Source organism: Crotalus tigris, unplaced genomic scaffold, assembly GCF_016545835.1.
Source record: "Crotalus tigris isolate CLP2741 ecotype Arizona unplaced genomic scaffold, ASM1654583v1 scf7180000018183.1131761, whole genome shotgun sequence".
Classification (NCBI taxonomy): domain Eukaryota; kingdom Metazoa; phylum Chordata; class Lepidosauria; order Squamata; family Viperidae; genus Crotalus; species Crotalus tigris.
The window spans coordinates 903,645-918,144 of record NW_024096870.1 but is presented as its reverse complement, the minus strand read 5'-3'; the positions used below and the strand labels follow the sequence as shown (position 1 = coordinate 918,144).

The 14,500-nt window shown below is 35.2% G+C and overlaps 1 protein-coding gene across 1 annotated transcript in view; it reads left to right on the top strand.

Annotated features, from left to right (window-relative positions):
- GLRA3 (glycine receptor alpha 3) overlaps positions 1-14,500 on the top strand; it is a 92,542-nt gene that overhangs the window by 72,246 nt on the left and 5,796 nt on the right. The window contains exons 6-8 of the mRNA XM_039348840.1: positions 5,142-5,279; positions 7,150-7,364; positions 8,122-8,268. Coding sequence (XP_039204774.1) covers positions 5,142-5,279; positions 7,150-7,364; positions 8,122-8,268 — 500 coding nt within the window. The remainder of the gene's footprint in view (positions 1-5,141; positions 5,280-7,149; positions 7,365-8,121; positions 8,269-14,500) is intronic.

The following is a 14,500-nucleotide window of genomic DNA, read 5'->3' as shown; positions in this document are numbered from 1 at the left end:
CGGGTTGGACATGATGATCTCCATGGTCCTTTCCAACTTTATCATCATCATCATCATTATCATCATCATCATCATCATTGATCATCACACAGTCAGCCAGATATTCAGACTGGATTTGGCATTTTGTCTACCTATCGAGTCCTTACCCAGGACCTGGGATAGGCAGATTTGGATGTTTGATGGTATTACAGATATCGTCGCAGGATGGAAGCACTTCCTAGTAAGGCCGCCTTTTGCAATTGACTAATAGAGAATTTGTCAATGCCAATGGTGTTGAAGTGGTGCTCCAGATGTTTTGGGATTGCACCCAAAGAGCCTATTACTATTGGTACTACCCTTGCTTGCTTTTGCCACAGTCTTTCTATTTCTATTTGTAGGTCTTTGTATTTTGTTATCTTCTCCAGTTCTTTCTCTTCTATTCTGCTGTCTCCAGGCACTGCCACGTCCACTATCCAGACTTTTTTGTCTTTCTTATCGACAATTGTTAAGTCTGGGGTGTTATGTTGCAGGTGCTTGTCTGTTTGAATTCTGAAGTCCCAGAGCAGTTTAATTTTATCATTTTCTATGACTTTCTCTATTTTATGATCCCACCAGTTTTTGCTTACAGGCAAATGATATTTTTTGCAGATCTTCCAATGCACCATTGTTGCTACTTTGTCATGCCGCTGCTTGTAGTCAGTCTGTGCAATCTTCTTGCAACAGCTTACCAGGTGGTCCACTGTTTCTTCAGCTTCTTTGCATAGGCGGCACTTACTGTCTGTTGCTGTCTTCTCAATTTTGACTTTATATGCATTTGTCCTTAAGGCTTGGTCTTGTGCAGCCAGAATTAGTCCCTCGGTCTCTTTCTTCAATTTTCCTGCTCTTAGCCATTGCCAGGTCTTATTATTATCTGCTTTCCCAGCTATTTTTTTAATGTATTGGCCATGTAGTGCTTTGTCTTCCCATGCCTCTATTCTGTTCTTCATTTGGTCTTTCTTGTAGGCCAGTTTGGTCTCTCCAGTAGTTAGTAAGCCTTCCTGATATACTAATTTCAGTGCATCTTCATCATTGTTCTTCAGATATTCTTCCAAAGCCATTTTTTCTTCTTCAACCATCTGATGTACTTGTAGCATTCCACGCCCACCTATTTGCCTTGGTAGATAAAGTCTATCAATGTCACTGCGTGGATGAAGGGCATGATTCATTGTCATTATTTTTCTGGTCTGCCTATCCATTGCTTTTAGTTCTGCTTGAGTCCAGTCCACTATTCCAGCTGTGTACCTAATGACTGGGATTGCCCAGGTGTTGATTGCCTTTATGGTATTTCCTCCATTGAGTTTGGACTTTAAGATCTTCTTCACTCTCTTGATTTATTCACCTCTAATCTTTTTCTTGACTTCAGTGTGCTTGATGTTGTCAGCTTGAAGGATACCCAAGTATTTGTAGTAATCTTCCTCATCCAGACTCTTAATGTTATTTTCGTGGGGCATCTTGATTCCTTCAGTTTTTACTACTTTTCCTTGTTTGATAGTAAGTGTGGCACATTTGTCCAAGCCAAACTCCATTATTATTATTATTATTATTATTATTACTACTATTACTATTATTATTACTAGGACTAAGTTATGGGAGAAACTTTAAGCTACTTTAATTGATTGCAAGCTTCTCCATCTGTTACGTGCCTTACATACTAAAACATCCCTTAAGGTGAGGTGCAATATCCAAGGGTCCCTCTCGAGCTCAGTTGAAACTCATAAGCTTTTCAAATTTTATATAAATGACATGGTAAAATGGTTAAATTACCACCCCAAAAAAATGAGCGTTTGAAGCATTGCCCTGCTGCTCTATGCAGATGACACTGGGATCCTCTCCAGGACACCAGTAGGCCTTAAAAGAGCCCTGCGAGCCCTTGTCCAGTATTGAAACTACAATAAACTGGACATAAATTACTAGAAAACAAAGATTATGGCTTTTGCAAAAAGGCCAAAACACTACTCAAAGTATCTTAATGGTCATAATATACCATAATTACCTAGGGATGGGCATCCATGGCACTGGCTCAAAAAAAAGCACATGGAGAATATGAGGCTGCCTCTGGTCAAAGATCAATGAACGCCATCCTCATTTTTTTCAGCACAAAGGGAGGACACTATGTTCCAGCCACAATTAACCTCTTTCTGGCCAAGTTGCCAGAAAAGCTTCTCTACTATGGAACCTTGCTCAGATCCTCAGCCTCATGTTTCACACCATTGAAAAGAGTTCAGTCTAAATTTATTAGAGCTGTTTTATGTCTCAAATTCATTTCTGTGCCTTGAGACAGGATTTATAAAAGTTGAAGCAAGAATCTGTATAGCTTCTTTAAATATCTGGCTAAAGCTTAATTTCTTTCCACAAGGCCTTGCTCCATTAATCCTCCAAGACAAATTTTCATCATCATGGATCAAGGCAGTTGAGTCCAATCTTGCCAAACTAGGCTTCTCTCTAGCCACAATATTCAAATTGGACTACGACCAAGCAAAACAAACTTTGCTACAAAGGGTAGTGGACATGAGAGGCAAGCAGACTTAGGGATAGGTCCACTGTTTCGGGCTCCAGACTTTACTACAGTGGTGGCGAACCTATGGCACGGGTACCAGAGGCAGCACTCAGAGCCCTCTCTGTGGGCACACAAACTTTGTCCCCAGCCCCGCTTCTTCCCATGGCCCCCTCCTCACCACCAGTCAGCCCGGAGGAGAGTCGCCTCTGAGTGCAGCCCACGCGAAGCAGCACAGCCAAGGATATGGTAGCTGGGCAGTGGGGACAAGACTCTGCCCTTGCACCCCACCACGTGCAGATGATGCTGCAGGGCACAGGCAGAGGGTGTGGCCATCATGGCGCTGCTGGGCTGCCTGGGTGATCGGTGATGGGCCATGGAGGTGGTGGGTGGCCCAGTGGGCAGGGCGGAGTGGGGACAAGGGTAGGGGGCGGTTTTGGGGCACTCAGTCTCTAAAAGGTTCACCATCACTGCTCTATTAGATGTTATTACTCCCACCAGCTATCTTACCCAATTGGAGTTGGCAAACCACTGGAAAACATTTTTGCTCACCGGGTGCCATGCACTTCCATTGGCCATCCTGTACGGCAAGTGTAAAAAGATACCATTGACTGAAAGACTCTGCTCCTGTGGCTTAGGAGAGGTGGAGACCATTGGACACATTTTTCTTTGATGCTCTTTCTATAGAGATATTTGAAAAAACTATATCCTCCCAATAATCAGTAGGTATCCTGGCCGTTCTGACACTACTTATCTCCAGTGGTTGCTTAAGGATGAACAGGTGGCTAGATTCTGCACAGCAGCACTACCGATTCATCAGAAACATAAATAAGATAAATGTATTTGAAAATATAATTTTTGATCTTTTTTAATAATATTTTTTAAAAAATAATTTTATTATATGTGTTCTTATTCATCATTAGATCATGTTCAGTGCATGTTTATACATGAATGTACATATGTAAGTAGCATACAATTGGATATTTTACTGTTTCTGGTCATATGGCTGTAATAAATTGATTTGATTTGATATTGGAAGCCTATTTTCATTCCAGCTTGTAGACCTGGCTGTTTTGGTTCCAGTTATTCCCAAGATCTGCATTGCAAAAACTTTAGCTTCAGCTTACCACCACATGTGATAAGTGCAAGCATTTGGTAGTTTTGTCTTTTCTTAGCACTCTGTTTTTGTTTTTGCTTTGGTCTTGGAATAGCAATAGCACTTGGCGATAGCAATTAGACTTATATACTGCTTCATAGTGTTTTATAGCACTCTCTAAGCAGTTTACAAATGTCAGCAGATTGTCCCCAACAATCTGGGTCCTCATTTTACCAACCTCAGAAGGAAGGCTGAGTCAACCTTGAGCCAGTCAAGATCAAACTCCTGGCAGTGAGCAGAGACAGTCTGCAACATTGCATTCTAACCATTGCACCATTACAGCTCTTACAAATCGATCCTTTCTAGTATTTGAGGTACTGCTACAATTTCCATACTTGCCTACACACTTTATGTAGTATTTTAATTGCTGGCTTTTGTGCTGAATGGAAGCCTGAAGATCTCCTGATTTCTAGGCCAGCATCTTAACCTCTGCACCAAACAGATTCTCTGCAATTCCTGAAATTTTGTCTTTAGCAATATTTTATAGATATCACTTCATGTCACTTTCAGAACATCTGGATCTAATTCAGTTATTTAGAACTTTATTTTCTGCTTTTGAGGAACTTATGATCTCAATTAGCAAAAATAAAAAAAATAGATGCAATTTAGAATTCATTCCAAAATAATGCACATATCTAACATCATCAGTTGTTAAGATTAATAGATTGTTGGTCTTGAACTGGTATAATTGTAATTATATATATGACTTATCACAATAATTTATATATTATATCATTAGTTGGATCAGATTGCTATTATATAGAGGTAACCCTCAACTTACAACTACAATTGAACCCAAAATTTATGTTGCTGAGATGTTTGTCAAGTGAATTTTTGTCCATTTTTTTACCTTTCTTGCCACTGTTGTTAAGTGAACCACTGTAGTTGTTAAGTTAGTGACAAAATAGTTAACTGAATCTGGCTTCCCCATTGACTTTGCTCGTCAGAAGATCACAAAAGGCGATTGCATGATCCTGGGACACTGCAAGCATCATATATATGAACTAGTTGCCAGGTGTCTGAATTTTGAACATGTGACCATGGGGATACTGCAATGGCCATAAGTGTGAAAAAGTCATAAGTCACTTTTTTCAATGCCTTTGTAACTTTGAATGGTCCCTAAAATACTGTTGTAAGTCGAGGACTACCTGTATATGATAAAATTATTGATATACTACATCCATCAAGGCAAAAGCTTGTCTTATTTTAAAAATCAAAATTAATAAAGCAATGACATAACTGGTACAGAAGTTGCATTTTCTGTCCATATACTGTAGCACTCCAAAAGTTCATACACTTTACATTTGACATAAAAAATTTAATTTGAACCACATGTAAGTGATACAGAGTTTTTTATTTGAAAACAGTATTAGTTTTTTTATGTTTGATCCTGCCTTGTTTAATTGGAGAAACATTTGTCAATTAAATGTGTGTTAATTTTCATTCAACTTTTTTTTTTACTTCCTTTCCTAGTTGGTTATACAATGAATGATCTTGTATTTGAATGGCAAGAAAATGGTGCTGTACAAGTAGCTGATGGACTCACTTTGCCACAGTTTTTGTTGAAAGAAGATAAAGATCTTTGTTACTGCACAAAACACTACAATACAGGTGGGAAAACTACTCAGAGTTTTGTCAGTTGAAAGAACATTGTAACTCTTTGTTCTCTGAAAATATATTCAAATGTGTAGTTAATCACAGAGTAGTAATGATTCTTGGGCTAAGGATTGTTTATATGTAGGAGAAGAGTTTCATAATACACATCATAACTTCATGAATAGGTGATAACATCAGCCACAAAATATTAGACAACAAACAATCCAGTACAGCGAAAGAAATAAAGTCAATTTAGACAATTTGTATGAGGGTAGACAAAATTAGGCAAAACATTGTAGGCTGGGTACCTGAGGTCCTGCTTTATAGTATTTTGAAGGTTTTTGTCCTCATTTTCAAATATATGATTCTTTTTATTAGATAATTTTATTTTAATTTGCTACTTCCAGATTCAACACTATAAAGGAGAACATATAACATAAATATTGTTATTGTAAATAACAATATTTTTAAATCACTGGAGTATGCTGATTCAAGAAAAAAAATGCTTCCTATGTCATTATGATAGAGTAAAGATTCTGCTGCTGGTCCCCTATGGTTTTTGTCTTATTTTTCACATACAAATGTTTTACATCTGGAATGCTGCAGGATATTTATCAAAACAGGAAATCAAGCATCTTTATGACCACTGGGAACAGCTGTGCTTCTGTCACTGTTGATTAAAGAAAATGATCATAGTGTTATAAGTAGGAATAGTAACATGTTGATTATGTCCGGTTTTCTAAGAAACAATTATTGTTGTATTTTACATGTATTTTTGCATTCCTTTTGTTTATTGTTAACATCAGCCCTACAAAGAAGCAGAGTAAAGTGAGTTTTAGACAGCCAATTATTTATCATTAACATTATTACTGAAGTAGCTCCATCTTTAATTATCTATTTAGTGGGTTGTAATAAACAACTTAAAATGAGTTCATTTGCTTTAAAGTTATTTAAATAAATATTTTCTATAAATTATACAACAAAACTCTTATTTCTTTAACTTTAAACTGAACAAAACTGTACACAGTAGGACTTTTTTTAACCAAAGTATCTCAAATTGGTTAACTTACAGAATGTGTTCAAAATTCAGGACCCATGATTCTCTTGGAATTGAAATTTAGCAAATTATATAAAACATTTTATGACATTGAAATTATCATAAAACAGTTTCTGACATGATATAAAATGTTCAAAATGGGTTATTTTCAAGGAAGGGACATTTTTGAATGTGTCTCAGTTTTTATAGTTAAGACATTAGAAATTCTGTCATTGTTGAAGAAAATGAGGAATCTGGTAAGGAAATATCTCTGAAAAGATGACTTAGTGGATCATGGATTGCCTAAAGTAAAATTAAATCTGGATCCATTCTAGAAATCTTTACAGGATTTTCTGCCTCATATGCTTAACCTTGGACACTGGATAAAATTCAGCTGAACTCAAGTTGATTATAAAGAGTTTCACCAATATAAGCATGCATTTTGTACTATTCCAGGCAAGACTGATTTAATCACATTGACTGGAATTCACAAGCAGATCATTAAATGCTCCAGGAAGTTAAATGAGAACTATAGGGGTTGTAGAGTACAGATACAATAAATAAATGAACAAGTATATGAACAATTAGTGAGGGATGTTGTAATACATTACAAACAAATAGTAATTGACATTATTCTGTAATTGCATCAAGGGCAGCTGATAATGGAAATAGCTGGTTCCTCTAACACAGGGGTGTCAAACTGCCGCCCTGCGGGCTGGATGCGTCACACCAAAACTACACCCACCCCATTGCTGGCAATGGGAAAAAAGTTGCGATATGTCGTGACACATCATGTGACATCGCGAGTTTGACACCTGTGCTCTAACAGTTGCTTTCTGTTATTACCAGGAAAGTTTACCTGCATTGAAGTTCGATTCCATCTTGAAAGGCAGATGGGATATTATCTTATTCAAATGTATATTCCCAGTCTCCTGATTGTCATACTGTCATGGGTGTCATTTTGGATCAACATGGATGCTGCTCCAGCTAGAGTGGCTCTAGGTATAACAACTGTACTCACAATGACGACCCAGAGTTCAGGATCACGGACTTCACTCCCAAAGGTGAGACCTTCTGAAGGTTTTTATTTTGATTGATTATAGAGAATTGTCTCTTATATATACAGTAGCTGTTAAAACTGTTCTTCTTATACTGTAAATATCAAAATTAATTGGATATAGAAATATAAACATGTTATTGCATCTTACAAGATATAAACTGTATATTTCTAAATAATCCATATTGTTGCTGCAGGCTTTACAATATAGTATGGATTACTACTTTACTTTTGTAATAAGGTTCTACATTTCTTTCTATTATCATGGCTATTATTGAGAAGTAGCATTAGTCAAGCTATCTTATATCCATTGCCATAAGAAAAGTGTTACTTTAAAAAATAATAATAAAATAAATTATTTTATTTCATTTTACAGAAAACAAATTGTGGCAATTAGGTCAATCTGATTTGTTTACCTGATAACTCTTGTAGAATGATGCAAGACCTAAAGCATCATAAATGGAATACCAAACATTCAGTAATCCAAGTCAAAGTTTGCTTTCACCATGAACAATCTCTGATGATTACTTAAGGTGATCTAGCATATTTCTGCCTAACATGGAATGTCATAAAGGTACAGTCTTAAGATACTTTGAGACTAAAACTCGCTTCTAATAATGTTGTTTTCAGGACATACAGATTTTCCGCTTTCACTCTTTACTATGATTTGAGGAGGCATATTTTCTTCCCTTGACATTTGGAGACATTATACTGTCCTATCTCTGTTTTTATACCAGCAATCCTCTACTCTGTATTATCTGTAGGTATCATATGTCAAGGCTATTGACATCTGGATGGCTGTTTGCTTGCTTTTTGTGTTCTCCGCACTTCTGGAATATGCAGCTGTAAATTTTGTGTCAAGACAACATAAAGAACTGTTAAGATTTCACCGAAAAAGAAAGAAGAATAAGGTAAACATGTCAAGCACAGATTACAGAAATATAAGCAGCAAGAAAATTCTGATAGTTTTATAACAATGATAGATTGTTATAAAGTGACTTGTAAAATAATGTATTGATCTAGAATGACATTTTGTATATGGTTGACACAAAGCATATGTAATTCACAAATTTTGTGATGTCTTCAAAGTAAGGATTTAAAAGAATTTAAGTGAAGAATCCTGCATAGGTTTCTGCAAAGTTTAATGTCACCAAAATACTAAAAGATTGATTTATTATGGAAACTGATGATTTGAGATATCTTAACATTATTTCCTACAACTATTCTATGGAAAAGAAATGATAAATATATTTAGCTTTTTAAATGAAAAGAAAAAGCAACTCATAATGCACTTTTCTTTCTATGTGGGTAAGAGGCAAGAGGAAATTTCTCATGTCAAATAGATGCTAAAAATGTGAGGTGTGTTAAAGAATCAAAACTATTTATTTTTTATACCTCAGAATTAATTTTAAACAATGATGCAATAAACAGAAGATTTGCCTATGTGTTTTTGACAACATACAATGGAATAGCAGTAGGCAAGGTATCCAAGAATATGATTATACCATAGGAATTATAAATGCCATGGTTGATCTTAGGGCAGGTGAGGGCAAAATATATGCAGGAGAAAGTAAAGGGTGGATATAGATATCAGATTTTTTTCTGATTCTGTCATAAGCATCTTAATGTACTACAGCCCTGTTGTATTAAATAACTATGAATTTTCTGCATACTTCTATGATCTTTATAAGATTTTAGAATGGGAATGTCAAAAGAAATAAGGATTATATCTGGATTACAGTATCAAGTGCTAGAGAGAAGCTGCACTAATGACTATATGTGGATGTTGCTTCTTTGAAATTCTAAGATGGGATGTCAAACAGCTGGCCCATGGGCTGGATGCGACACATAGAACCTGCATCCACTCCAGCTCCAGCAAGGGGAAAAAAGTTGTGATACGTCGCAACATGTCACATGACGCAGCGAGTTTGACACCCCTGTCCTAAGACATATTTTTTCCCTCAGATTGAGTCTTTACATGACATGGATACAGATAATTTATGCCACATATTGTATTAATTCATATTTGAGGTAACACATTTAAGCCTATTTTCTTTTCACACACACAACTACTGGATTTACACTATATTAAATATTAAATCATAGCAATGAAAAGGCTTCAATATTTATGGATTGTTGGCTTATTTAAACAGCAGGTTGGAATGAATATCTGTAGTATCTAATATTATATTTTACTGATTCTTACACATCTACATTGACAGTCTTTTTAAAGAATTATATTCTGTCAAGTCCCATCAGTTTAGCTATTGCAGTGACTAAACCTGTTCCTCCAGATCCATCTCTATGTAAAGTACTCAATACATTATACATATTAAATCATTTAATTGTTTTAATCAAAATGATGTAATATGGCCTGACTCATTTATTCTTTATAACATGTGCTGATCATGTTCTGTGGCACTTGGGTTTTCAACCTGGGCTGCCGGCTTTCCAGCCAACAAGCCCAGCATCTCAATCGCTGATCCACCACTGATAACCTTACCTTAAATATTACTCAAGCAGGTACTTCAGGATGCTCCCAAATTTAAAAAAAAAACCCTTGTGTTTACTATCATCTTCTTCCACAAAGGTATTTTTAACTTCTCAGTCTCCAGAATGTATTGATCTTTTCCATTCTAATATTACACAAGCCTGATATGCTTAGCAATTAAGATATATACTGCCAATTGTAGAAACAACAATGAAACTATTATTCTGCTAACTATGCTTAAGAGACTATTATGAATAATAAAAAGGATAATGCTAAGTAGTAACAACTTCAAATTTAATACAGAAGCCCTAAATTCTTTGGGGAATGGTGTCATGGTTCCAATAGATTGGCTGGGAAGCCAATTGCAGATGATAATATCATCTAGCCAATGATATCAATACTATTTTAGACTAAGCATTTATTGTTCACATTAAGCCAAGACTATTCTATGATTTTAAATTATTGTCTTTAACATTGTTATGATATAGTGATATATAATAAAAGTAGTCCTTTACTTGTTTTAAAAGAAAAACAAATTTCAGTTGTATAATAAGCATTCCATTTCTCATTTTATATATCTGATTCATATCTATTTGTTAGTAATCCATACAAACATATCGGTCTCTCTGTCTGTCCGTCCATTGATCCATTCAAAAGATTTATATTTCAGCCCAGCTCAAATAACATAACTCTGGATAGCATTAAAAAAATCACTAAACAAAAATATATACAATTATTAAGGTCATGTTCATTTTAAATTTCTTCTCTTGGATTTGTGGGCTTAAGTAGTTGTAGTAAATCCCAAAAAGTGTTTTGTTTGCTTGTTGATGCTAGCCACACATGTGAATTGCTATATTAAGTTTATGCAGTTTTTTTTTGAATTGGTTTGGCTCCATCTGCAGGTTTTCAAAGCAATTTTCTGTAAGGCTGTATTCATTTGACTGATGTAAAACAGTTTTAATCAAACTCACTTGTGGATAATTCATTCAACTCTCTGATGTGATGACTTGCCAAAATTAAAATGTAAATTGGCCCATCGTTAACTAGAATTACAATCATACAGTTTAATATGGGCATTTAGGTGATCATGTCCTACTCAGTCCAGGAATCTAAATTAAAATGTCTCCAACAGATGGCTATTTTAATTTTTTTTTTTTAACACATTCAGTGAAAGGAAGCCTACCATCTCTCTGGGTAATTGGTTCCATTGACAAATACTTTTTACTACATAAATGATTTTTCTAACGCACAATGGAATATGGCTTCCTGTTATTTAAATATAAACTATTTTGTAACTTGCACTCTGGAACAAGGAAGAGAACATTTCTTGGTGGGGCATCCTTTTAACTAAGTATTTAAAGCCTTGTTGCATTCTCCAGGCCTACTATATAATTGTATTTACCTTTTTCTTTGTAGCCCCATCATATTATGAGGTCATATTCACATTCCAAGATATTTTCCCCACATTTAATGTTTAAGTAATGTATCAGCCTTTGAGGCAGGCCAGTTTAAGAAACAGAATTATCACTGGAATTCTATTGATACAGAATCTGGAATACCTGATAGCATTTTCTTTTCTGTCCTCCTTAAAAGATAAGATCACTTTCAAATTTCTTTCTAATGTTTTCTTCCTTTCTCTGCCTTAATTAACATTTTGCTAACTTCTCCAAGGTTCTCTGTAGTTCCCTATACCAACTATCCCCCTCATTTCTCGGGAACTGTTTTGCAGGTACCTTTAGCTCCATGCCGAAATTTTAAAAAAATTCATAAATAAATACAAATTAACAACATACAAAAATAGACCTCTAGTAGTCCAAATCCAGCACTGTTTTAGATTGATCCTTCTCCAAAGCACATAGAGTCTACATTTTGCCCTTATCATATTTAACTACAACAAGTATGGCTAAGTTTAGGTGTGTACATGATACCCTTCTAAAGTTTTAATAAAAGATTGTCCTGTCAGTCCTGTCTGGCTCTAGAGTAAGATGTCATCTGTTTCTTGGCCGAGGGAGCTAGTATTGTTTGAAAACTATTTCCATGGTCATAGCTATATGCCAAATGCGCATGGAACACTGTTATCTTCCCAACAAAGTGGTAACTTGCAGTTAGAAATCATGCAAAAGTTTTACTAATTCCTCATAATATTAAAGCAAGTAGACTTTAAAAAACAGTTATTTAATAGATAAGAGTTAATCTGCCTTTTTTTGAATCACAGAACTGGAGTCAAAATGGAAACAAGAATCACATAGCAGCTTGTATTACCATTAATAGAGATACACCTGGGGGAAAAGCTGCAGAAATTGAGGCCAGAAAGTAGCCAAATATATCTAGAGAATATGATAAAATATCTACATATCTTACATTTTTCATATCAGAGAGAGAGAGAGAGAGAGAGAGAGAGAGAGAGAGAGAAGAAAAAAAGGAAGGAAATAGTATACTACTTAAGCTAAGGTACATATACACAATTTTTTCTATTCTTTTTAACCATATTCAAACAAATGTTTAAACTTTAAAAATTCCATCTAATAAATCCAATCATCTACTATTTTAAATCTATTCAGAACATTTTTATCAACTGAGATTTTCTCAAGATCAATTACACGTAAGTATCTAAAACATTTTCCTCATATAAATCACCCCAACATTTTTATATTTTTCATATCATAAAAAAATACTATGTTATTTGAGGTGCCCATAAATAAAATACATTTATAACCAGATTTTTTCTATTTTTTAACCATATTCAAACAAGTGTTTAATCTTTAGATATTCCATCTGATAAATTCCATCATCTAATTTCTTAATTCTAACTTTAGCCCTTTTTTTTGCCAAACATCTTTCCTAATCTGAATGCTCTGCTGGACCAAAAAGTCTTTTCATAGTCTTATAGATGTTGTAAGTACAAGAGACAAATCCAGTAAGATGTTTTGCCCCTTCGTATTCATTGAAAATCTTTTTCTTTCTTTCTCTCTTAATTTCTCTTATCATTTTTTGTCTCTCAAGTTTTTATAGTTCTCCTGACAGATCTATAATCCATTTTGTCAAATCTTTTTTCTTGTCCTCAGATTTATTTTGCAATCTTGAAGTGTAGGTTATCTTTTCCATGTCCAATATTTCCTGCAAGTTTTTCTCTGGGTTAAATCATAATTCCTTCCTTTGTTGTTACATCTTTAAATCTCTTTCCTCTGGTTTATGTTCAGTTGTTTGCTTTATCTCATCACTCTCTATTTTTATTTCTGAGAGTTTTTTTGTTGTAAGGTTAAATTGAAGATGTGTTCATTTATATTTTCAAAGTTGTTTTTAATTTCCTCATAGTTTAAAATAATTGTCATTTGAATTAGTTGCAATATAGCATACATTTCCTCCTGGAAAGTATTTGTTTTTTCTTGATATGTTCTTTCTGCAGATCTCTGATGTTCCATGATAGCCAAAAATCAACATTTTCCTTTCTCTGCAAACAGCTTTAGAGTCACAGTTCAATATGTACTTATAATCCAGTAAGGTCATTTTTTCCCCTAAGGTTTATAGTTCTCACCTTGTAGGTAGCTCAATGTTTTCTTTTCTTTGTTACAGCTGTTCTTTGTTTAGTTAAGACATTGAAAATCACAAAAACAAGTTAACTTTTTCTGGGCTTTCTGCCAATCCCTGTATTAGAGCAACTACAGTTGTATATTTTCATCCACCACTAGATGTCAGCACCAGTTTGTTTTTCAATTTTCAAAATAAGCAATTACTTTCTTCTGTTTTCATCTTTTGAAAAGAAAATCTTAACAAATTCCACCAATTTCAAACTTATACAGATTTAAGTCTTATATTCATTTCATTTCAATATATTTCTCTCCCCCATAAAAGTTTAATTTGCCATTTCCTTCTGTGAGAGGGTGGTGCAAGAGTCCCACTCCTTCTCACTTTCGGAGGATTTTTACTTCTTGGGCTTTTTTCCCAAGAAATCAATTATCAAATAGAAGTAGAGAATCAATATTCTTACCCAGTTCCAAACACATTGTTTATGATCAAGCTTAAAGTAATGCTTTTGGTCTTCAGCTGCTTGTAGCTTGGGCTAGACTCTGGAGTGAAGCTAGCCTTTTTTCTGCTGGTTTCTGGAGGGCTTTCCCTGAATGACCAGATCGGCCGTTGTCTCTCCGCAGTCGGCGGGGCTGCCCTCCTTTTTTGTTGCCTCTCCGGAGTGACTTTAGGCCCATTTAGGGTCCCCTAACATGAAAAAATTGGCCACAGGGTGCAGAGCCACACAATCCCTTGGCTGCTGCATTACTGCACAAAACCAGAAGCCATAAATTTGTATTTCTTTGGAGAGTTATAAATTTGACATTTGTGGCATATAATTCAAAGTATAGTCGTATTCTAAACCAGGGTGTCCAACACCGGCAACTTTAAGAGTTGGGGATTTTAATTTCCAGAATTCCCCAGCCAGCATGACTGCTGTGTTTCCCCAAAAATAAGATATCTCCCAAAAATAAGCCCTAGCTTGATTTTTACACCTGTGCCTAATATAAGTCCTATCCCCCAAATAAGTCCTAATTTTGGGGTGAGGCATATGCCTAAAAATCAAGCAAAATATTCACTTTTGGCAATGGTTCTGGTATTTTTAAAGTCAATTTCATGTCCTGTGGCTTTAAGGTGTTGGACCAGGG